Source organism: Gopherus flavomarginatus, chromosome 17 (assembly GCF_025201925.1).
Source record: "Gopherus flavomarginatus isolate rGopFla2 chromosome 17, rGopFla2.mat.asm, whole genome shotgun sequence".
Classification (NCBI taxonomy): Eukaryota; Metazoa; Chordata; order Testudines; family Testudinidae; genus Gopherus; species Gopherus flavomarginatus.
The window spans coordinates 23,703,561-23,728,327 of NC_066633.1; the positions used below are offsets into that span (position 1 = coordinate 23,703,561).

Sequence of the window (24,767 nt, forward strand, 5' to 3'; positions counted from 1 at the left end):
CCAGCACCTCCTGCACCCTGCAGAACAGCTGATCACAGCAAGCAGGAAGCTCTCGGAGGGAGGGTGCAGAGTTGACTGGCTGCCAAATTTTAGCTTCTGATTCACATTTTCTGTGTTTTACCCATTTTTCTTAGTTCATCTTGTATCTAATCAGAGTTCAGCCCAAAGCCAGTGTTTTGGGTTCTTAGGGGCCTATTGCCCTCTGTTAAATTAGAATGGCCTGCATGGAACATCCCAGTTCGGGACCCTGGGAAGAAGCCTGAATCCAGAAGGGTGTAGGCCCTGTTCAGAAACACAGGTCCTGGTTTCATGCTAACAGCCCCAGGTCCATCAAAGAGCAGAGACTTGGGAAACAAAGGAGACACAGAAACAGAATCTTACTCCAAGTTCTCCAGGAGGCATCAAATGCTGCGCAAGGCTGGAGGCGAAACCAGGCCTGCTTAGATAAGGACCAGGAAGCACGACTTTGCTGGCTGCACAGGACCCGGTGAAGGGAGCCTGGCAGCAGAGGGTGGTGGGGAAAAGGACTCGGAAGTGATGGATGAATTGCATCAAAGATGGTGGGGAGCTGGGGGCTCTTAGTGCTGCATTGGACAGCTGATGGTGGCAGATGCTTACACACCCTGGTGCTGGGTGGGATAAGGAGAAGTCCACAGGATGTGTGTACACACACTGTGCTCATTTTGAGAGACATTTACTGTTCATTAAAACTGCTCTACACACAATCAGCACAAACATTATTCCAAATGCTCTCCTAGCGGGGCCTCCTGCTGCGGCTTTTTAGTGATTCCAGTTGTCACTCCCCATCCCTGTGTCCTCTTCAGTTGGACAAGCCCAGAAACTCCTCCTCTCCTATAAGAAAAGAGAGAAAACGTGTCACCACAGGCTGTGCAGAGAGCTACGCACGCACTTCAGGTGCAGCGGGAGGCACCCAGAGACCGTGGCAATGCACATGGTGTCAATGCTGAGGTGAGAGCTGGACAGGCAGCCGTGGAGATCGCACCGACTGCAGTCCCACAAACACCAGAATGGGTTGATCAATACAGACATAGAATTAGGAAACAATTTCTTTCAGGGGGTCACAGGTCTGCACCCCATGGGAGGGTGCTTCCCAGCATGCTCGAGCCAATGTGCTAAATAGCAGTGTGGCCAAGGGTAGCACAGACACTAGCTCAGGCCAGCCGCCTGGCTACAAACCCGCCCGGACCCCAAGCTGCCCCCCGGCCACCCTGCTATTTTTAGTGTGCGAGCTCAAGCAGACCTAGCCCATGCTGCGAAGCACAGCCCTAGCTCCAGGGGGGAAGGATAGCTCAGTGGTTTGAGCCTTGGCCTACTAAACCCAGGCTTGTGAGCTCAATCCTTGAGGGGGCCATTTAGGGATCTGGGACAAAAATCTGTCTGGAGATAGTCCCCCTTTGAGCAGGGGGTTAGACTAGACCTCCTGAGGTCCCTTCCAATCCTGATATTCTATGCTGCTTACTGAGATCATCAGCCCCAGAGTCTGTCCACTGCAGCAGTCCCTGTCCCCTCCAACTGCTTCTCAGGTACTTTTGAATGTCTTCATTGTTTGCTCATCTATGGGATTTCTAATGGGCCCATCGCCATAGGTACACATGGGCAGATTCTACTTTCCCGACCTAGACCAAACACTCTTGAGCTCAAGGAGAGCAAGGCCTGAATGACAGGGCCTCCACTGCAGAAAGGCAATAGCAACAGCAGGCTGTGAAACGCTATGCATGTGAAACTCCTGGGCTGTACCACAGCTGCTTTCCAGTGGCTGGAGCTCTCACCGAGCCCAAGGTGCACTCAGTGGGGAACAAGTGACCTGCAGGACCCTCCCCTCCATCACAGACATGGCTTCATTAATCCTTGACGCACACAGCTAGCACAGGATATAACCCCAGAATTAGTCCTTCTTCCCATCAGAGCTCAGGGAATGCCAATGTTCCCTTGAGATACCAGCACTGGACTGGGTACCTGGCAGGTCTGGGATGTACCTGTGACAGGAGGCAGAAGCCAAGTGGTTAACGGAAACCTATTTGCCAATAGCAGCTCAGAGCTAAGTGCATTGTGTAGCAGAGCTGTTGACACATTCAGGACCACCCCAGAGGGGAGTAGTGCCACTGGCTAGAGTAGGGAACTGGCCAAAAAGGACACCTAAGTTCTGTTCCTGCTTCTGCTACTGACTCAGGTGATCGAGAAAGTCACTTAGGAAAACACTTTCCAAGGTGGGTGCCTGCAGTGAGCACCTAGAGCCATAAACCAGGCACACTGTGACTAGAACCAGCCAGATTGTCCAGCATGTTGCCTTTACTTGGAGCTGCAGGGACTCAGGGCTTCTGAAATCCAGGCTGCTCCCTTCAGCGGTCTGGGTTTAGAGCCTTATATATGGATTTAGATACCTAACTGAAGGCACCAACTTTGAAAATGTTGGCACTAGCCTGTCTTTGTGGTGTGCCTCAGTTTCCCTGCCTCTTAAAAAGGAGCAACCCATTCTCCACAGATGTAAAGGACTGGTGAAAAGTGCTGCATGGCAGGAAGCAGGGCCTGCCACAGAGCCAGTCTCCGGGCACCCTAACAAGCACAGCTGGCCTGTAGCCAATGAGAAAAGCCAGCAGACCACTCTTGAGCCCAGTGGCATCAGTTTAGTGGCTGCTCAAAGCACTCCTGACTGTGGTAGCTCTTGTTCATTGCCACCCCTGCTCCTGCCTTGTCTCACTCCAGGGAACCCCATTCTGACTTCAGACTTTGGCTCTGATCCTTGGCTCTGGCCCCTTCAAGGCGTCGCCCCGCTCACGCCATCCCTCCCTCTGTCACTTGCTCTCCCTCACCCTCGCTTGCTCATTTTCACTGGGCTGGGGTAGGGGGTTGGGGTGCAGGAAGGGGTGAGACCTCCAGCTGGGGATGCAGGCTCTGGTGTGGGGCCAAGGATGAGAGGTTTGGGGTGCAGAAGGGGGCTCAGGACTGGGGTAGGAAGTTGGGGTACAGGGGAGATGAGGGCTCCGGCTGGGGATGAGGGGTTTGGGGTGCAGGAGGGTGCTGGGATGTAGGACGGGGTGAGGGCTCTGGCTGGGGTTGTAGGCTCTGGGGTGGGGCCAGGAATGAGGGGTTTGGAGTGCAGGAGGAGGTGGGAAGGAGGCTCCGGGCTCAAATTGGGTGTAGGAGGGGGCGCGGAGCTGGGGCAGGGGGTTGGAGTGCAGAAGGAGGTTCAGGGTGCAGGCTCCAGCCCCAGAAGCAGCCGGTATGTCCCCGCAGTCGCTAGGCAGTGGCGCAGCCGCATGGCTCTGTGTGCTGCCTCCGCTCCCAGGTGCTGCCCCTGCAGCTGCCATTGGCCACAGCACCCTGCCTGCCCCAGTGCGAGTGGCCAGCCAGACTTTTAACAGCCCGAAGCCATCAGTTCCCTTTTCAACCGGACGTAAGGAAACCCTAACCAGCAGCCAAGCTCCCCCATCCCTTCCAGGGCCTCCCATCCAGTGCGATCAGCTGTTCCGTGATGTGCAGGAGGCGCTGCGGGAAGAGGGCAGAACTGGGCAGGAAGAGGTAGAGGGGGATGGGGGCTTGGGAGAAGGGGTGGAGTGGGGCTGGGAGAGGCAGGGCAGGGGTGGGAGCTTGGGGGAAGGGGGCAAGAGGGGGGAGGTCTGGGATGGACCGGGGAGGTGCAGGGGGTTGAGCACCCCCAGGGGCCAGAGGAAGCCAGTGCCTGTGGCAAGAGAATCTGGCAGCAGGGATGAGGGAGTAGAGAGATGGGGTGTCTGCTGCTGTGTCATGTTATGTCCTTCCTGGAAGAAAACAACTTCCCCGAGCTGCAAATGCTGGTGGGCCGAGAGGGCTGGAGCCGTGGCTGCTGAAGGAGCGCTAGCTCTGTGATAGTACCGGGCGCGCCATACCGTCTGCTGGGACCCCGCAGTATTCCCTGCATTCCTTCTCCGTGTAGAATTTGTTCCCGTTGCCCTGGCAGCCTCCATAGTTGAAGCTGGTGCACTTGCCCTGGGTTGCATCAAAGGCCCAGAGTGTCACTGGTTGCTGACAAGGCCCTGGAACTATGGGTAACCTGCAGGCCGCTGGGAGAAAGAGACAAGAGGGGAGAAAGTGGAGCCCCACTCTTCCGAGGCCCAAGGCCTGGAGCCCCCCAGTTCCAGGCCGGGAGCCAGTGGAAGGAAAAGGATTCACACAGTGGGCAGGCAGCAGAATCTGCTACGCTGGCATATCTGGTGGGTGGAGGAGAGGAGTGCGACTGTCAGGGGCAGGCTTGTCTGCACCCAAATGGCAGTGCTTTAACTGCAGCGGCCTAGGTAAACCAGCAGAATGCCCCCCCACACACACACACACTGGAAGCAGTTATACATGTGCTTGTACTGGAAGAGCTGGTCCTGTACAGGGAATTTGCCAGACCAGCAAAGCTCCCTTGGAGAGCTTATATAGACAAAAGGATTCTTTTACCCAGAGAAGTAGCAGCCACACTCCTGTTTGCCAGAGCTCTGCTGGCCAAATTTGTAGTGTAGCCCTGGCATGGGAATGGGAGTAACTATAGCAGAGTGCAGCACCTGTTCCCCACTCTAACTGCCCCACACTACAGGGGGCACCAGTCTAATGATACCAGGAAAAAAGGCCACCCCTGACAAGCTCGGTTATACTGGGACGAACACGGGACCTGAAGCCTTTCTGGAGAGCCCATCACCATAGTATCTAGGCATGTTCTCGCCATCCCCTCCTGTCACTCCACAGAGATGGGCTTGAACAGGTTTCCCTCGGTTGCTCTGAGCCAAGCCCAGCAACTCACAGCAGAGAGGCTGGAAAGGTGCAAGTCCCCATAACAGAGCAGCAGTCGGGGCACTGACACGAGAGCAAACCCACAATTCCCTGACCGCAATCAGCCAGGTTCGCCGCTGGGCTTGTTTGGTTAGGCCCATTGTGCCGACTGCCCAGACACAAAGTATTTTATATTGATTGTTGGTGGTAGCTGTGGCTGAAGGCCCCGGGATAACCCAGGGAAGTGACTTGGGAAGTTAACCGGGTCAGTTCTTTTATGGCGAATAGACAGAGTTGGGTGACATTTTTCAGGCAAACAGTAAATTTCACTCAAAAATGCATTTTGGGGGGTACTGAAACGATTTGCAAAACTTGGGTCGAATTCAGTGCATAGTTTCAACCCCCGAAAAAAAAAGGAAAAAGGAAAAGAATGTTAGAAAACAACAAAACAATTTGTTTCAGCCATTTCAATATGAAACGTTTCGAGTTTTATTTTAAACCAGCATTTCCTTTAGAAATTTAACTATTATTTAAAAAAAAGTGAAAACCACCCAAAAATGACCCAAAATGAAGCACCAAAAATCATTTTATTTTGGGTCAAAGGAATCGCTTTGTTGGATCCAGAACTAGGGCGACCAGATGTCCTGATTTAATAGGGACAGTCCTGGTATCTGGGGCTTTTTCTTATATATGCTCCTATTACCCCCCACCCTCTGTCCTGATTTTTCACACTTGCTGTCTGGTCACCCTATCCAAAACTAATGGTTTTTGCTTTGGCCCATGAATCACAAAAAGCAGTGACTCGCTCAGTTCTAGCCACCTCTCCATTTTCTAGTCATCTCTTGCAGTCAGGCCTTGGGCATGCACACTGTTTGGTCTCATTTTGGCCCGTGACTGATTTCTCAGAGCTCTCCCCACTGCGCTGGGCTCCCTCCACACTGGCAGCACGTGAGCACATCGCTTCCCCACAGCCCTGAGCCTAGGTCATGTGCACAAGGAAAGGGCTTTGAAGCAGGAAGCCAGGACCACACTGGAGGAGTGGAAGGCTGGGGCCGCCCAGATCAGAGGGACAGCAAAATCTGAGCCTGCCCCTCCTGCGCTGGCCAGGGGTTGCTCAAACTTTGAAGGGCTGCCCCCCTTACCCTCGGTTCTGCAGGTCTGAAGACACTCCTTTTCCGAAGGGAAGTTGTTCCCGTTCCCAAGACAGCCGCCATAGTGGAAGGTCTCACAGGCCATAGAAGAGGAGTTGTAGAAGAACCGAACGTTCATCCCCATGCAGGGGCCCACATCTTTATTCAGCCGGCAGAAATCTGAGCACATCAAGAGGGTTGAGCCTAGTGAGTTGCGTTTTAAACCCACAGAAATGCATGGCATGTGGTGGTGACATCCAGGGGCTACATGGCCGTGTCCCCTGCCCTCTGAGCCATCTCCCCGGGGCCATAGCCTAACCCCCAAACCTCTGAGGAGATTCAAACATCTCCCATTTCCATGTGCTGCTTTCCCGCACCTAAGGGATTTCCCATGGAGATCACCCAGCTCTGTGGGGCAGGGAGAGCAATGGTCAGTTCTGGAGTAGGGGCAGGTTTGTAGCATAGGGAGCTGTGTCCCACTGGAAAAGGCAGAGAGTCCCAGCTCTCTGATGGCCACACTGCAGTTGCCAGTAACCCTGGAAGGTCTCAAGGCAGGAGGCTTAAAGTGATAGCACCTGGCTGCCTAGAAAAGCTATGGCAGGTAAAAATGGAGTTTTCAGCATGAATTTATTCTGTGTTTCTGCTCCTGCTGAGGTCTGTGCACAGCCATCCCTTTTCCAGACAGATGGAGGAGGAGGGTCCCAGTGAGAGCACTCCAGCCATCCCCAGAGTGTGGTGAGACCCCATCTTAGTACAGACCTTCCTTTTTGCTGATGAGCGGTGGCAGAGGACCTTCAGCTGAGCCCTCTTGCTCTGGCAGGACAGCTCTCCGATCCCTCTGCACACAGAAGAAAGAGCAGCTCGTTAAGGGAGCAAGTTTCCATCGACAATGCAGTGGAAAAACCATGAGCCATAAATCCCAGAGTCTCTCCTAAGATGGCAACGAACGCAGAGATTCCACAGGCCTATAAGATGGGGGACACACAATGCCCTTGGGAGCAGGCTCAAGAGGAGCGGGTCCCTGGGCAGAACATATTCTCCCAAGTGAAGGATGGACCCAGAAATCACTGGGATTCTAACAGAGCTTCTGCAGCGTTCGGCTCCCTCTGCACCCCTGGGAACGGCTGGGAGTGTCAGTCCCAGCTCGGGTAGGTGTATGGGGGGCAGCTGGGGGGGTGTCAGTCCCAGCTCGGGTAGGTGTATGGGGGGCAGCTGGGGGGTGTCAGTCCCAGCTCGGGTAGGTGTATGGGGGAGACAGCTAGGGGGTGTCAGTCCCAGTTCGGGTAGGTGTATGGGGGGGCAGTTAGGGGGTGTCAGTCCCAGCTCGGGTAGATGTACCAGCGAGGGAAGGGAGGGACAGCTGGGGGGTGTCAGTCTCAGTTCAGGTAGGTGTATGGGGGGGACAGCTGGAGGGTGTCAGTCCCAGCTCGGGTAGGTGTATGGGGGATAGCTGGGGGGTGTCAGTCCCAGTTCGGGTAGGTGTATGGGGGGCAGCTGGGGGGTGTCAGTCCCAGTTCGGGTAGGTGTATGGGGGAGACAGCTAGGGGGTGTCAGTCCCAGCTCGGGTAGATGTACCAGGGGGGAAGGGAGGGACAGCTGGCGGTGTAAGTCCCAGCTCAGGTAGGTGTATGGGGGGCAGTTAGGGGGTGTCAGTCCCAGCTCAGGTAGATGTATGGGGGGCAGTTAGGGGGTGTCAGTCCCAGCTCAGGTAGATGTATAGCACTCTCTCTGCTCATGGCAGGTGGGCTCCAGCTGGCTGCTCAAGGACATACCCGGGGGGCACATCGGACTGTACTCAAGCAGCTAGTCCATCCATGTCACAGTGGCTTGAGCAGAGCTAGCACGGCTACTGTGCTGCGCAGAGGGACTCACTGAGCCTCTTCCTTCAGCAAACCTGGACAGCTCAGTCAGTAACGAAGCGAGCAGCTGTCGTCCATCTGGCAAAGAAGTACGTGCACCCCTAGGAATGGGCTGTCAGGGCCGTCCGGGGAGGGGGGGGCAGAACAAAAGCTGCCGCTTGCACTGGGTGCCCCATTAGAGGGCCCGCAAGCCAAGTGGCATGACCTGGAGTCACAGTGCCAGTCAGTGAAGTTTGGCTCTGCTCTTGGCTTCTGTGATATCTTGTAGCAGTGAGTCCCACAGACTAAGCATGTGTTGTGTGAAAAAGTACATTAGGTCATCCTGCGATTTGGCAGGAGCTGCACTCCTGGGACAGGTAATGAGATGTGAGGCCTTTCACCTCTTCATCATCTAAAAGTTATTGGCCATTTGATAGCCCCTGTATGCCATGAGTTTAGTGGTCTCAGACCACTTCCTAGTGAGCAAGTGTCTCACAAATAACCTCCACTACATCTGAGACTAATTAAAGGGCTGTTGGCACCAATTGGCACCAATTTACCAAGCGGAGGGCCTGGCCCTAAGGTTTAAAGAGGCCACAGATACTGACATGCCTTCTCCCTCTTCGAAGGGGGTCCCTCTGAGTCCAAGTGGGGTACACAGGTGGACGGGGGGGACTCCCGGCTCCAGAACTGGCTACTTGCACCAAACATGGAACATTAAAGTAAAATCAAATGTAACAAAGTGGCATCTTCATGGGGTCTTGCCTTGGCTTAAAAGCTAACCCCTTGTGCCCATTTCATTCCACTGTACCCTAGGCTTCTTACAAGGTCTACTGTCATCACAGACACAAGCACATCAAGAGACATCAGCGCTGGTGAAGGGCCATCTGCCAAGGTGGCTGAGAAAGGCAGGCTGGGCCCTTCTGAAGAGCTCCCAACCTGAGCAGCATGCGCGTCCTTAATCCAGTGGCCTAGATACCACAATGAACGTGGCGTTCCAGACTGCACTTTCTGGAGGGACGCCTAACGCGCCAGCGCAACTCTCTGGAGACCCAGGAAATTCAGCTTGTGAGGTTCCTTCCAGCCCCATCAACTCACCTTGGGTTCAGGCTGGGTCTCACTAGGCACACATTCACCTGCACCAAGGGACAGGACAGGAGAGCGTTAATAGGATGGGAGATAGGAGATGGAAGCTGTTGGTAGAGAGAGGCAGCTCCTAACGGGCCTGCCCAACTCTGTCCAGTTTACCTCTATCATCGCCGGACACGTGCACTCTGTCTACAGGGATAAACACTACTGACTTCCAGGAGGCCCCATGCTCCCCCCCAGGTCTGCATGCAGAGCGAAGCTTAGGAATCCCACTACTCTTCCATGCTATCTCCATGGCCCCTTGGTGCGGGCTGATCTGAACTACATGAACTGGCAAGGGCAAGAGCGGGCAGAGTGATGGCAGGAGGAATGGGCAGGTGCAGCTGGTTGGGCCCTAGGATTCTCTCCCACCACCCCAAGACCTATGTGACAGAAATTAAGGCAGCCCCAGGCTGTAGTACCAGGCATTGCTAGAGAATAGGCTGGCAAGGCTCTCGTGGACCATGCTGCGTATCTGTGTCAATACCGCCCTGCACCCATAGTGCCCATGAACAGAAGGGCTGAGACCTGCCCTGCCTGTCCCCGTCAGGAGAGTTTCCTGCATAGAATGGCTGTCATTTACTCATGCTCCTCTCCCAGCCTTTTACTCACCCTCAGTTACCCAACTCTTACACTTCTGTTTGGATCGCATCACCCTGAAATTGCAAGCCCACCTTCACGACCACAGCTGTACAGTGCCTGGCGAGAGCAGGTGGGGGCAGTTCAGCTTATAGAACCAGAGAATTGAGGGGCTGGAAGGGATCTAGAGAGGCCATCTCATCCAGCCAAGCAGGACCAGGTAACCCTACCCCATCTTTGAAGGGGTCTGTCCAACCTCTTCTTAATCCCTCCAAAGACAGGTGTAACTGTGCCCCCCATAAGGCTTTATGGAATATGCTTATGATTGTATATGTAACATAACTGGAATATGTTTTAGGCTACATATGCCATGTAACATATCTGTGTAAGGTTATGATTTACTGAATCATAGAATATCAGAGTTGGAAGGGACTTCAGGAGATCATCTAGTCCAACCCCCTGCTCAAAACAGGACCAATCCCCAGACAGTTCCCTAAATGACTCCCTTAAGGATTAAACTCACAACCCTGAGTTTAGAAGGCTGTGCATCCGTCTCTATCAGTGTTATAGAGGGCGAACAATTTATGGGTTTACCCTGTATAAGAGTTATACAGGTAAAACGGATTTATTTGGGGTTAGACCGCATTGGGAGTTGGGCATCTGAGTGTTAAAGACAGGAACACTTCTGTGAGCTGCTTTCAGTTAAGTCTGCAGCTTTGGGGCAAGTGGCTCAGACCCTGGGTCTGTGTTGGAGCGGACAGGTGTATCTGGCTCAGCAAGACAGGGTGCTGGAGTCCCAGGCTGGCAGGGAAAGCAGGGGCAGAAGTAGTCTTGGCACATCAGTTGACGGTTCCCAAGGGGGGTTCTGTGATCCAACCCATCACAACAGGGATTCGGCAACCTCCCTCACTAACCTGCTCAAGTGCTTCGCTGTCCTGACATCCAGCTTAAATCCCTTTTGCTGCAGCTTACCCCCGCTCCCCGCATTTCTTCTTGTCCTGCCTTCGTGGACACTGTGGTCTTTAGAACAGCCCTTAGCATATTTGAAGCCTGTTATCAGGTCCCCCCTCAGTGTTCATTTCTCAAGACTAAGCAGGCCCAGTTTTCTGAACCTCTCCTCACAGGTCAGGTTTTCTAGACCTTTCATCATGTTTCTTCCTCTCCTCTGGCCTCTCTCCAATTTGCCCACATCTTTCCTAAAGTGCAGCGCCCAGAACTGCACACAGCACTGCAGCCAAGGCCTCCCCAGTGCCAAGCAGGACAGGGCAGTTACGTCCTGTGTCCTTAGGGAGCTCCCCATCAAGGGATTCAAATGCAGAGTGACCGTGTGTCCTAGTTCAGCCCTTCCAATACCACAGTCCATGCACCCCCTTAGGGCCTATGATCACACTACAGATACTCAGCCTCAGTTTCCCCTCTTAGAGTGTTCAGATAAAATGTCCCCCAGGCTTTCCCTTGGCCAGGACTCCTCCTTGGGGACTGGGTTTATTCATATGAAATAAACTACAAATAAAACTCAAAGTTTAACAACTCCACCTCCCAACACAAGGTTTCTCTTCCTCCCGGGCTCCCTGCCTAGGGCAGCTGCCTGGTCTCCAGCGTCTCTCTGCAGAAGCCTTTCATCACACTCTGCAACAGCTTACCCCACTGCAGCCTCTTGTTGCTCTCCCCAGGCACTCCCCCTCCCGGCACTGTGCACTCCGTGGTGGCGAGCCACCCTGGTACAGCCATGTGGGCAGTTCAGTCCCCAGTTCTTGCCTTTTCCTTCTCCACTGTGGGGGCTTAGCAGAGCAGGGCGGGGTGTGGGTGGACTGTCAGTCACCAGAGACCTCTCTGGCCAACTAGCACATGAGGTCATGGAGGGGATTCTGGCTAACTCGTCAGTGGAAACGCATGCAGCCTCACTGGGAGGGAGTGCAACTGGAAGTAGTCAGAGGAACTCCGCCTCCCTCCCGGGGGACTCCTGGCATTCAGGAGCTGGGGATCACGTGTGGGGCAATGACCCAGCTGCCGAGCGAGGGTGCTGGTGACACGTCAGGACTGAGAATGGTGACAAGGGTTCCCATTCTCCACACTAGTGGGAAATGACACTGCTTGGGGGTGCATTATGCCTAAGCCTCCTGGAGGCCTGCAGCTGTCTAACTAACCCACACCCATCATCACAGCATCTGAGCACCTTTGAGCTCATCATGCAGCTCTGTTCTGGACTGTAGCTGAAGGTGCGTGGGGCCTGGGAGCCTGATCCATTCAGAGACGGCCCAGTCTCCTTGTCTCCACACAGCTCCTCTCTGCTACTTCTTACTCACCACAGATCTCTCTTCCTTTCTCCCACTTTCCTGCCTCTTGTCCATCCCTTCAAGCCCCTGGCTGACTGCTCTTCCAACCTGCCTGTGGCCCTATACCCCTTATTCGTCACAGTAATATTATTATGCTATGATTTTTGCAGAATTAGGATATATTTTGTGCAAGATAAGGCATGTGAGATATCATTGGAAAGGTTATGATTCACTGAATATGATTATCCTATTTGTATGCATGTATCATTTTGGTATCTGAAGTTAGGAATATCGTTTGTGCATCTATACAAATGTGTTTACATCTAGGGAACGTCCACTAGATAAAATGCAATCAGTCTAGATGGCTGGCTGGGAAGGGCCATTAGGGAAAACAAAAGGTCTTAGAAGATGCTAATCTCCCACAGGGGACCCTTCCTGGGGAGCCTTCCTGAGGATGCTACAAACAGCCTCCAAGTCATGGCTGCTGTGTCCCTATACGGGCATGTGAACAAATCACCTGGTACTGGACTCCATCTTGAAATACCAGTGTTTTTCCACTGACCAGGTGTGGGAACTAAGAGAAGAGACAAAAGGTTCCCGCCATATACAAAAGCTATTTAAGGCAGGGGAGTGACAACTGTGATTGTCCACTGACTCCCTGCCCAAGAAGATTGCTAGAAACAACTGAGAAACCAAGACTGGACTAGGGGAGAAGGGCTGAACCCAGACTAGAGAGATTTCTAGCCTGTGAAAGGAATACCGGGAATTTTAAGCTGCAAACAAGTGTAGCTTGCCCTCAAGAATCTCTACAAACTGCCTAAAACAAAACTTAGGCCACGTCCAGACTACCTGCCGTATCGGCGGGTTAAAATCGATTGCTCGGGGATCGATATATTGCGTCTAATCTAGACGCGATATATCGATCCCCGAGCGCGCTTATATCGATTCCGGAACTCCATCAACCCCAACGGAGTTCCGGAATCGACACGGAGAGCTGCGAACATCGATCCCGCGCCGTCTGGACGGGTGAGTAATCCGATCTTAGATATTCGACTTCAGCTACGTTATTCACGTAGCTGAAGTTGCGTATCTAAGATCGATTTCCCCCCCCCTAGTGTGGACCAGCCCTTAGAGTGAGAATTTACTACTCACATTCAACCTCTTGAATATATTAGGCATAGATTGTGTTTTAGTTTCTTTGCTAGGTAATCTGCTTTGATCTGATTGCTATCCCTTATAATCAATCACTTAAAAATCGATCTTTTGTAGTTAATAAACTTGGTTTTGTTTTGTCTAAAACCAGTGGATGAGACTCATAACTGGGGCCAGTAAGCTGTTGCATATCTTCCTCCACATTGAGGGAGGGGGAGAATTTCATAAGCTTGTGCTGTACAGTTCCCTGGGCAGCGTAAGATGGTATAATTTTGGGTTTACACTCCAAAGGGGGTGTGTGCATACCTTAGGAATTTTGAGGTGCTTTAGTTGAGCCTTCCCATGCAGAGAATCCCTAGATCTCAGCATGTGTGTGTAGCTGCAGCTGGGTGTGTCCCTACCTGCATGTGTGTTGGAGGGGGTTTGAGGGACTGTCACAGCAATACAGTGTAAAGGGCACCCAGGCTTGTGGGTCAGGCAGACTCAGTGGTACCCCAATTCCAGGTGGCACCCTGGGGGAAAACCCATCACATAGCCATGCTGCATTCTCCCTCCCTGCTGTTTGGCTGGAGTGGACAGTGTGGTCTGGAAAGAGCGGGCGAGTCACAGAACATACAGACCATGGAGGTGCCTGAGGCCAAGGGGAGAAGGGGGCCCTGCAGTGACACTCTGATCATAGCTGGGTTACCTTTGTTAATCATGATGAAGATGGAGTCCTCAGGAATCCCCATCTCCTGAGCAAACTGCCTGAAATCCACAATAAGGCCTTCTCGCAGCTCCGGGCTCCTGCCTGGAAAGAACCCAAACTTCAGCAGGTGCGTGAGTGGTGTATGGGTTGGGAGATGGTCTGAAATCCCACCCCCGCCACTTCCCTCCCACAAAGCTCCTGCAGCTAAAGGCAGGCCCATTCTGGGCAAGCTTCCCCTTCCCAGCTCAGTGTGTGGAACACACCATTTAGCGTACCAGGTCAGATCTCTGCTCCACACACCTGTCCCCAGCATTGGCCAAGTACTTGTAAGGACCAATATTTGTATTGCACCTCAATCCTGATGAGACGCGACCCTTGACATTCCAGCCCTGGGCCTCTCCTGAGCAGGCCCTGCCAGAGCCAGACCAAATGACCCCCAATTGGGGGGATAATTGTGTGGAGACTCAGGCCTCTTGTGACCAAAGTTGGGCTGGTCCAGACTCTCCGGTTTGGAACAGGTGTTGAGCCCCCAACAGGTCATATCACTCAGCACCAGGGCAACAGCCTCACTATCACCCCATGATGGATGCAGGGGCCTGAGCACTTTGCTAATGGCACAGCCAGATGCCATGGTCACAGACACGTACCATAGAGTTTGGCTGTAATTGTCAGTCCGAAGCTACTTTTCTTCTGCATTAGAATGATGGCGTATTCCTTATAGTTGGTATGCACCACATAGGAATTGATGGTCACGTCCCAGCCTGCAGAAAAGGAAATACACACACAGCCGCCAGTGGGCACTTCTCTAAATGGGCATGAATAGGGGATAATCTTCCCTTTGAAAATGGGCTAGGTGAAATGTGGCAGCTGGCCCAGGGTCCTAGCCTGTGCTATTTGCTGAACCTGGCTGCTTCTGCCTTAACCGTGGTGGCTTTCAAGTAGCCACAGTTTGAGGTACTCTGGCCTCATTGCAGGGAGCTGTCCCATCCATGCAGGGTCCCAAGGCTACCCCACAGTGTATGCGCTGCACAGACGTGATCTGATTTCACTGGCCATGATTCACTGTTGCATTACTCTCATTTTATACCCAGGTAACTTCACTGCATCTAAGAGAGTTAAAAACCCTGGGCGATAATAAACAAACAACTTAAACTGATTCAAAAGAGAAACTGACGGGGCTCTTTTAATTACGACTGCTGTTGGGGGATCTTCAAAGTTAAAGGAGGAGGAGATCTGGAATAGGATTGGTCCCTGCACTACTTTCTTCAGGCCTTTATCCCAAAGCCTGGATTTAAATGTCCTAAGCCACCGAACTGCTACAACTCCCATTGGGAGACTGTTTCACAGTCTCTACTAGATTTCCATGTTAGACTTTACTTCCCAGGTAGCTGGTTGCATTTTCCTTCCCTTCATTTCATCCCCTTACTCCTTGCTGGGCTGTCATCCCTTCTCTTTTTACATCAAGTTCTGCATCCAAATGGTTCTAAGTGCATGCAGCTCCTAGGAGGAAAGCAGAATTGTCCTTCCCACACTTACTGGGGTTATAGTAGGTGTATTTTCCAGGTATGTCGGTTTTTTGGTACTCTCCAGAAACCTGCGTGCAGACACCTTGCCTGGGAAGGAGAGAGAAAACCTCTAATAACTGCAGCTATTCCCAGTCCCATTCCAATGATGGGCCACCAGAGTTCTTTAGTCACTGTAGGCCCCCAGGGCTGTGGATCCATTGGCCCTGCCCTCTCCCCAGCACCCATCACAAGAACTTCCAGCTTCCCCCACACTTTCGGCCCCAGTGAGTCTGGTGGACCTGGGCCTCCACAGATGAGGAGGAAGGAGCAGGATGTGACCCTGCACGACTAGTATAGTGGGACAGTAACGAGCAGTTTTGCCTCCTTTTATTTTGTACTGTCATTTTAAGGCTTTTGAGGCTTTGGTGCTGGAAGCAGGGAGGAGCCCGTGTAAACATCTTTTGATGCTGCCGAGTCAAAAGGTCCCAGGCACCTCCCGTAACATCAGCATTAGTCAAAGCTAGACTTGCTCCTCAGCTGGAGTAGATAACGGGTCTGCAGTGAACTTGTGCATCTGTCAGGGGCCCCTTAACAATCACGTGGGTAGGTTCTGAAGGTCTATTTCCATTGAAATCCATTCCCTCCTTCCAGGTTGCAATTCCATCCAAGAGACACCTGGGATTCAGAATTAATTTCTCCTTTAGCTCCTTCCCACTGTGCCCAGGCTCTCCTCTCATTTCACCCCCAGATCTCAAAGGGTTTCATGAATAGGCTGTCTAGCGATACACCCATTTTGTAGCTGGTTAATCTCAGGCATAGACGGGGAGTGCTGTGTCCAGCATTGCAGCAGGCAGTACGTAAGCAGACCCCCTGCAATACTGAATCGCAATGGGCCTGATTTTCAGGACCGTCCAACTGAAGCCAGTGGGACCTGCAGGGGGCAGCAGCTCTGAAAATCAGGCCCAGGCTGCAGCTGAGTCGCCTGAGTGCACAGTATATCCGAGTTGTGTTCCTGTGTTCTGGGTAACTGGGGAACAGTAGTTCCTGGGAGCCTACCTGAGTCTGGTGCTGGTGGTGCTGATCTGATTACTGGTCAGCCCTGGTCCTAGCACCAGCGTGCCCATGTTGAATTTATCCTTGTATTGCTTCATCCATTTGCATGTTGTGCCAGTGGCAATGTCATACCATTTCCCATATACCTAGGAGAAAGGAAAGCACAGCCTTTGACTGCCCCACCCTGCGCCCCAGACAGGCAGGCCAGGGACATTCCACCTCTGCTGAGGATTTGGGGAATTTTCAGGGTTTTCTGCAGAGTTTAAACTTCCATTGCAAACTACTGATGAGCTTGATATTGTGGGGCACCAAGGGTCAGCTCAGGTGCCCAAATAGATCTAGGAGTGAGCCCCTGCAAATCCCGCGGACTTCAGCGGGGTTACAGACTTTTCAGGAGCAGGTCCCAGGGCTTCTGGCTGCACAGCTTTGTGAGTGTGAAGCTGCCTGAGCCAGCCTGCACCAATGACAATGCCAAGACGGGTGAGCTCCCCACACATCTCCAAGGTACATGAATTCCGAAATCTAACGATTGCAATTTAAATGTTAACATCATTAACTATTTCACTGTTGGTTGTCCAGAAACACCTAGCTAATGCACTTCTCCTTGCCCTCTCAACTTAGTGTCAGACCCACTGCCTGCTGACTCTGCTGTGGGGCAGCAGGAAAAGCTGCTGCTGGATGCCAGCTGTTCCTTCTCTGCTGGGCTCAAACTCCAAACCCTTATTCTCACATAGCTGCACATTACACCCCTGGGCCAGCCCTACAGCCATGTCTCTGACCAACATCTTGTGCCAAGGCTGAAGAAAGCAGATGAGACAAAATAGTTAATACACAGTACAAAGCCTAGATCAGAGGTCCCCAGACTGTGGAGCATGCCCCCCGAGGGAGGGCAGAAGAACGTTTAGGGGGCGCAGCTGGGGCCTGGGCCAGCCCCATGGGAGGAGAGAAGGGAGCGCCACCCAGCTCTGCGCCTGGCCCCAGCCTTGGCTGCTTGCCCCACGCCAGAGGCTCCACTCCCAGCCCTGTGCCTGGGGCCCTGGCTGCCAGCACCATGCTCAGGGCTCCTGGCCCCACCCCCAGCTGAGGCCCCAGCGTTGGCCTCCTTACCCCTATCCATGTCCCCCCTGCTCCCAGAGCTGCAGCCCCACTCCCGGGCCTGGCTCTGGTGGGAGGGGCACAGACAGGGCTAAGGGGGGGCCTGAGGTAAAATATTTGGGGACCACTGGCCTAGATAGATACATAGGCTATGTTTACACTACAGCCTGTGATCGCAAAACTTATGTCGCTCAAGGGTGTGAATATTCCACCCCCCAAATGACATATGTTACATGACATAAGCATTCATGTGCACAGCACTACGCTGGCGGGAGCGTCTTCTGCCAACACAGCTTCTGCCACTCGCGGAGGTGGTTCTGCTGTGCCAGTGGAGAGTTCTCTTCCCCACTCACGCTGCACTGGTACCCTGAATCCATGCCCCATCTCAGTAAGCAATCTGATTCCTTCTCAGGGTGGCCTTTGAAAAGTGTTGTCTATTCAATGTTACTTAAAAGAAATTTGACAGGGAACCACTTGGCTCCAGAGTTTGGCACCGGTTCATGTAACAGCTCTGCCCACAAGATAATTTCCCCTCAGATTCCCTTGACTGGTTGCTCCCACTGCAGTCTGTGTCGATTCTTTTCCACATAACAGATTGTTCCCTGTCTGATACAAATCCTACAGCCCCCCCAGCCATGCACATGGGTACCCTGCATGGGAAAGGTGCATTGTCCATATCTGTTATATCACACAGACTCACTCATTCACTTCCCCCTCTGCACACACTTAAGCCCTTCCTATCAGGGTGTCTGCAGTGAGATGCAGCACCTATCACAATACACATTCATCACAGGAGCACCCACACTAGCACCCCAGCTCTGAATCCCATCTAATTGATGTGGATCAGAGTGAGACCCTTCCAGCTCTGGCCGAGCTCTTCTTGGAAGAGGACCTGAGATGGTGATTGAAAATATTGGCATTTTTAGAGACAAAACACACTTCACCTTTCTAATCTACTCCTGAGAGTTAATGTAAGCGCTAGAGAGCTGTTACCCGTTCAAGCTCGAAATTCTCCTGCACTTGGATATCCTGGACTTGGCTCCCAATCGGGCTCCCTCTGGCTGTGGGCAGGTAGGCAAGAAAGAGAAGGAAGAAGAACTCCTGGAACTTCATGGCCCCGAGGTCGGTTGTGCCCCTCAGCTTCAGAATGGACGGACTCAGCCCTGTAACGTGGACAATGCAAAATGTGAACTCCAAACCCCTGGCCACGGCAAGAGGTGAATGGCCGTGGGTGGGCAGAGCATGTCAGAGTATATCCCAGGCAGCCAATCAAGCAGAGAACGCAGCCCTGATGGATCCAGATAGTGCAGGCTCAGGGAAATGGAGACTTCTGGACCAAGCCTCTGTGAGGCGTCACAGAACTGCTTGTGCCTTTCAGGTGCTGACCCATTCACATTGTTTGGTGGGCTATTTTGCTGCCAAATAGAAATGAGCTTTTTTCCCTGGCAAGCAGCAACAGGGTTAACACAAAAACCTGCAGCATTTTAGATGTTGTTAGCAGCAGTCATGTCAAATAGCTTTGTGCGAATGCAAGTGTCTTGAAAATAAGGGACTGATAGTCCCGGATAGAACAAAGCTTGCTCCTCACAGCTCTGCCTGTGCCCTTTGTTCAGCCCTGGGATCTCTCCATGCCCAGCTCTGCCAATGCCCCTCAGTCCTGCCCCGCTACCACCACGGCTGATCCAGCCCTGGGATCTCCACATGCAGCTCTGCCAGTGCCCCTCAGTCCAGCCCTGGGCCTCTCTCCCAGACTGAGAAGCATGTTGAACTAAGTTGTATTTTGGTGATTTGAACCACTGTCCACTAAAGACTCAGAGGAGAAACCTTGGTGCTATTTTTGTTTTTGTGCTGAGACAGAATATATGTTTACAAGTGCTGAGCTAAAAGGCTGGTCAGAATAACAGTGTGTTCTTCTGGCAGCTTTCAGCTGAGCCCTAAACGCCCCCTCTGACTGGGATGATGGACGCCTCCTCCTGCCGCTATGATGTAGGTGCAGTGAGACATGCTTGCAGCAATGCCGTTCAGCCACTCGATGCCTCGGTGCTGTCGTAAGGGTCCAGAAAAGTGAGGTGTCTCCAGGAACAAAGCCAGGAGCTTGCTTGTTTTGTCTGTGGCTCATGGCTCCCAAATAAAAGCTCATTGTTTAAGAAGGCCTGTGGCTCTGTATGTTATGACAGCAGGAAACAGCATTGTGTCCACTTTTCAGATGGGGAAACTGAGGCATAGAGTCGTGAAGTGATCAGCCTAAAGTCACAGACTGAGTCTGTGACAGAGCCAGGAACAGATCCCAGGTCTTTTAATCCTACACCCTGATATTTAACTATAAGACTTTCCTTCTCTAGGACTAACCCACCATCTAGTGAACAATGGAATCATCACAGAAGAAGCCTTCTCTCCCTTGGTTACTTAGAAGCCATAGAGAATGGAAAGAAAGACAACGTTTTCCATGTGTACCTCCCTGATTGTATCTATACTTAGATTGGATTTGATGGGTTACTGCAACCAACAAACCGCCGAACTGCCTCTTTCCTCTTCCACAGATAGAATCAGAGGTTGTGACAACATTGTGTTTGCATCAGTTCCCACTGCAATCTCTTCTGGAAGCCATCATGTAACCATCAGCCATCATTAACTCGCTGTCAGCATGGCCACACCACAATAAATCTTAGCAACTCACAAGGAACCATTAACCTCCAGCCCCACAGAGGCTCTTTCACTATCCTACATTAGTAATGAAAAGGGTTTAATCCAGATCAGCCATGCAAGGCCAGGTTGGCTTCACGTTCCCCTTGCTGTTCCCCATGACTGTTTGTCTTCAAAGACTGATTAACTAAACCAAACAGTGAGAGGGAAACTGCAAACAGAGCAAAGGACAAAACCAAAACAAGTTTAAAATCAAGGTTTTTAACCTCATATTTGCAAATAAAGGAGCAGAACCAAAGAAGCTGTCTGAAAACCCCATCCTGCCCTTTTCCCCCATCCCCGCAGAATTTTCCAATATCTTCTTCTGGATCCCAAGCCAATGGGTGTTTTGCCTGAGAAAGGCATGAGTAATCAGCTGACTTTACTCCCTCACCTTTGTACTGAGAACACCTGCAATTATTAGAGCTGAAAGAATGTTTAACTAAACACTGAATTCAGCCTTCACCTGGGATGCCATTTGCTAGTGCAAGATCTTCCACTGCCCTTCTCAAGTGTGGAGCTGTGTGGGAGAGGGCACTAGCTTCCCACACTTGGCTGCATGTCACTGGCCAATAAAGCTGGCATATACATTTCTGTGTTGCCAAGAGTGGTCCAGAAGAACGGCATGCCTGAGAGTGACTGTCAGCAGAGAGACGTTGCATTGACATGATGCTGAGGTCTAGGACAACAGCCACAAGCATTTGGGAGCTTCTCTCCTAAGCACTGTTTTAACAACTGGCTGATTGTAATGGTGAGCAACTGCCTGGCCACTCCCAAACGAGCTCTGTCCTGACACATGGACCGGTCCAGCCTCGATGGAGGCTAGGAAATAGGCAGGAGCCTGTACTTCCATGTGTCATTTTGAACTGACCTTGTTTGGAGTCTGTTATACTTGAGGAATCCAGAGATGTTCTACAAAAACTAGAGCTCAATGCCTGTAGTGAAATGGAGCTACCACTGTCTGCACAATAATAGCTGGCACAAAGCTGTGGAACGGGTGTATTAGAGGGGAAATATTGGTGGGCCACTTCAGTAAGCACTTGGGGTTTAAACTCCCACATGGACACCCACTGGCAAACAACAGCTTGGTTCAGCATCTGACCCAAAGGGCAGCATCTCCAAAAGCAGCCTAAACCTGGAGTGGGAATAGAACCTAAGAACAGCCAGACCGGGTCAGACCAATGGTCCATCTAGCCCAGTATCCTGTCTTCTGACCATGGACAGAGCCAGGTGCCCCAGGGGCAGTAAACAGGAGCATGGCAATCATCAAGTGATCGATCCCCTCTCACTCATTCCTAATTTCTGGCAGTCAGAGGCTAGGGGTGCACCCAGAGGATGGGTTGCGTCCCTGACCATCTTGACTAATTGCCATTGCTGGACCTATCCTCCATGAACTTATCTAGCTCTTTTTTGAACCCAGTTATACTTTTGGCCTTCACAATGTCCCATGGCAATGAGTTCTACAGGTTGACTGTGCGTTGTGTGAAGAAGTACTTTGCTTATCTTAGTTTTAAACCTATTGCCTATTAATTTCATTGGCTGACCTCCGGTTCTTGTGTTATGTGAAGAGGAAAATAACTCTACATTATTCATTTTCCACACACACAAACGGCAGTTGAGTTGAAGGTGGGTGGCTCACCATTGATTTTTTTGGTGGATCAATGGCCCCTGATACCAAAAAAGTTTCCCCACCCCTGGCTTTGGTGGGGGACCTTGTTAAAGGCTTTCTGAAAGTCCAAGTATACTATATCCACTGGATCACCCTTCTCAACATGCCTATTGATCCCCTCAAAGAATTCTAGTAGATTGGTGAGGCATGGTTTCCCTTTACAAAAGCCGTGTTGACTCTTCCCCAACACAGCATGTCTTCCCCGAGTGCCCCTTTAGCACCTTGATTTTCCAGTGGCCCCACTTCTTGTTCAGCAGGCTTCTTGCTTCTGATGTACTTAAAAAATGTTGCTGTTAGTTTTTTGTGTTGCTCTTCAAATTCTGTTTTGACCACCTCCTTATTCTCTTCCACATGAGTTGCCAGAGTTCATGCTAATAAGAATATCTCCTAGAACTGGAAGGGACCTTGAAAGGTCATTGAGCCCAGCCCCCTGCCTTCACTAGCAGGGCCAAGTACTGATTTTGCCCCAGATCCCTAAGTAGCTCCCTCAAGGATTGAACTCACAACCCTGGGTTTAGGGAGCCAATGCTCAAACCACTGAGCTATCCCTGCCCCCAAATGGTCTTAATGTTTTCTCTGAATACTGTGTGCCTCAGTTTCCCCTATGTATCATTCAAGTATCTAGGTGGTGGAATAAGGATGTGTGATCATTACAGAGACACCCTTGAGGGCAGGTGTGACTGCTGAATGTCTGCCTGGGCACAGCAAATGACTGACATGGTTGCCTGGCAACTGATGGCCGGAGCCCATCCTATGCAAAGAGCCAGCCAAAGGTGTTAAAGAACAAAGAGACCAGGTGACCTGTTTGCCTGGGAAAGAGGCTGTTGGGCATGACTGAGGCTGGGCTGCTAGGAGTCAGGGCTCTGGATCCACCTGCCATGGATTTTGCTGTAACTTCATGCTCTCTGTGCTAACACGATCTGTTCTACGCTATATTTCCGTCAACTAATAAACCTTCTGTTTTATTACATTGCCTGAGTCACTGCTGACTGGGGAGCTGGAGTGCTGGGCCCTTTGGTCCCAGCCAGGTGGACTTACTGCAGGGAGCTCACAGTGTGAACAGGGGGGCTGAATGCTCCAAGGTCAGACCCAGGAAGCGCTGAAGCCGAGAAGGCTCTTGCCCTGGTGAGAGTGGCCCTGAGGGCAGACACTGTCTAGACCTGGAGTCCTACTTGACTTCATTCACAGTGGTTCCAGAGCACCAAGCTGTGACAGCGGGACACCTCTCTTGATGCTCTATAAGGACCTCTTCGGGGCATCTCCACTGTGAAGAAGCCAGCAGTGGATGTCCTTGGGTGATCATGAGCCTTCCCACTAGTAGCTTTCTCTGGGCCTTTGATGCTCTCATGAGGGATACATCTGCCAGCATCTCTATCTCTAATCCCTAAAATTTAACAGCAGCTCAGTCTGGCTGTGTAACAGTGACCTTGTCTGGGTGTGACGATGTGGTTCTGGCAGGACCCAACTGAGAGTGCCAATTCAGGATCAATTGCTCAAACAAGGCAGTCACAGCCCAAGGCTGGGGTTTTTCCACCTCTAAGGCAAACCAAACCAACCAGACAAAAATGACTTCGGTTTCACCCCACTGGCTAACCACAAGTCACACAAGCAATTTTCTTAGACACTCCAGTCTCCCAGTATCCCCACCAGTCCCACTCGTCCTGGGGATGAATGGTTATGAAAACCAACACCCTAGTAAAAGAAAAAGGTTCTCTCGATCCCAAAGGACCAAGCCCCAGACCCAGGTCAATATACACATCAGATCTTACCCACAAATCACGCTGTTGCCAATCCTTTAGAATCGAAAATCTAAAGGTTTATTCATAAAAGTAAAAAAAAAAGAGATGAGAGCTAGAATTGGTTAAATGGAATCAATTACATACAGTAATGGCAAAGTTCTTAGTTCAGACTTGTAGCAGTGATGGAGTAAACTGCAGGTTCAAATGAAGTCTCTGGAGTACATCCCCAGCTGGGATGGGTCATTCAGTCCTTTGTGCAGAGCTTCTGTTTGTAGCAAAGTCCCTCCAGAGGTAAGAAGCAGGATTGAAGACAAGATGGAGATGAGGCATCAGCCTTATACAGGCACTTCCAGGTGTAAGAACACTTCTTTGTTCTTACTGTGGAAAATTACAGCAAAATGGAGTTTGCAGTCACATGGGCCAGTTTCTGCACACCCTGCTGAGTCACAAGGCGTATCTGCCTCCTCTTAATGGGTCAGTTGTGTAGTTGATGGTCCTTAATGGGCCATCAAGCAGGCTAAGCAGAGCTAACACCCACTTGTCTGGGATCTTTCCCAGTAACACAACACAAGTTTGAAATACAGACAGTACACAGCCAATATTCATAACTTCAACTACAAAATGATACAGACATACAGACAGCATAATCATAATCCGTAACTCATAACTTGGTCTTAGACACCTTATATGACCCCCTTTACATAAGATCTGGTGCCACTACAGGACCTTGGTTGAAAACCATTTTCTATATGGTCCCAGTTTATATCAATAAGGTCTCACTGGGGTATTCTGGAGACCTGTCCCTTGTACACCTGCTGAGACTCTTATGATAAGGAGGAAATTAGCAATGGACAAGAGGAGACATGTACTCAGAACTGGTGGAGGCTGCTGACTCTGGACAACGGACTGAGATGAAAGACAGACGTTCTGAGGAGTGCAGCCAGATATCCTCAGGCAACACAGACAAGTGCTTCAGGGAATGCAGCATCCAACGAGGAACACTGCCAAGACAACACAATGTGTGGACAGCAAAGCTTTCTTCATGGGGCCATCTACCTCCTTCCACTCAGCCCCAGTAGGAGAATTGCTGTGAATACACTACACTGACCTGGCCTGCAGCTCCGAGCCACCAGCCTTTGTTAGTGCTGCACAATAAAGTTCTGTTTTGTGAACACCAGGATTGATTTTCTTTGCCTTACAATAGAGAGATGCAGCCCCTCCGAATGAACAGACCCCCATCCAAAAACCCAGTGAGTAAACCAGCCAATCTGTGTGTGTGAAATAACACAATGTAACACGCTGACCTCAAAGTGTGCTCTTCCGGTTTCCCTCTGCCACACAGCACCACAATGGGCTCCAGAAACTGATCTTGCGTCGGGCTGCAGAAAACCAGCAGACAGCTGCCCACCTCTCCCCTCCTGTTAGGGGTAGCATGTCCCTCCTGGCTTCCTAGATACTATGCCAAACACCACATGCTGCAACAA

At 51.5% G+C, this 24,767-nt stretch overlaps 1 protein-coding gene across 1 annotated transcript; it reads right to left on the reverse strand.

The window, feature by feature from the left end:
- Nucleotides 1-754: 754 nt before the first annotated feature.
- AMBP (alpha-1-microglobulin/bikunin precursor) lies at nucleotides 755-18,306 on the reverse strand. The gene is made up of 10 exons (XM_050926557.1): nucleotides 18,187-18,306; nucleotides 16,102-16,244; nucleotides 15,077-15,153; nucleotides 14,188-14,301; nucleotides 13,541-13,642; nucleotides 8,816-8,853; nucleotides 6,639-6,717; nucleotides 5,892-6,059; nucleotides 3,888-4,061; nucleotides 755-852 (listed from the first exon to the last, which is right to left on the reverse strand). The coding sequence occupies exons 1-10, from the start codon at nucleotides 18,304-18,306 to the stop codon at nucleotides 821-823; spliced, it is 1,047 nt and encodes a 348-aa protein (XP_050782514.1). The 3' UTR covers nucleotides 755-820.
- Nucleotides 18,307-24,767: the final 6,461 nt, after the last annotated feature.

Bases quoted from the DNA above. Each gene is read 5' to 3' on its own strand.
- AMBP (XM_050926557.1), bottom strand. From the start codon at position 18,306: ATGAAGTTCCAGGAGTTCTTCTTCCTTCTCTTTCTTGCCTACCTGCCC. The intron at 14,302-15,076 runs GTAAGTGTGGGA...CCTTTTCTGCAG, and splicing joins ATACACCTACTATAACCCCA to GCTGGGACGTGACCATCAAT. The intron at 853-3,887 runs GTATGGCGCGCC...CTTTTCTTATAG, and splicing joins CTGCGGGGTCCCAGCAGACG to GAGAGGAGGAGTTTCTGGGC.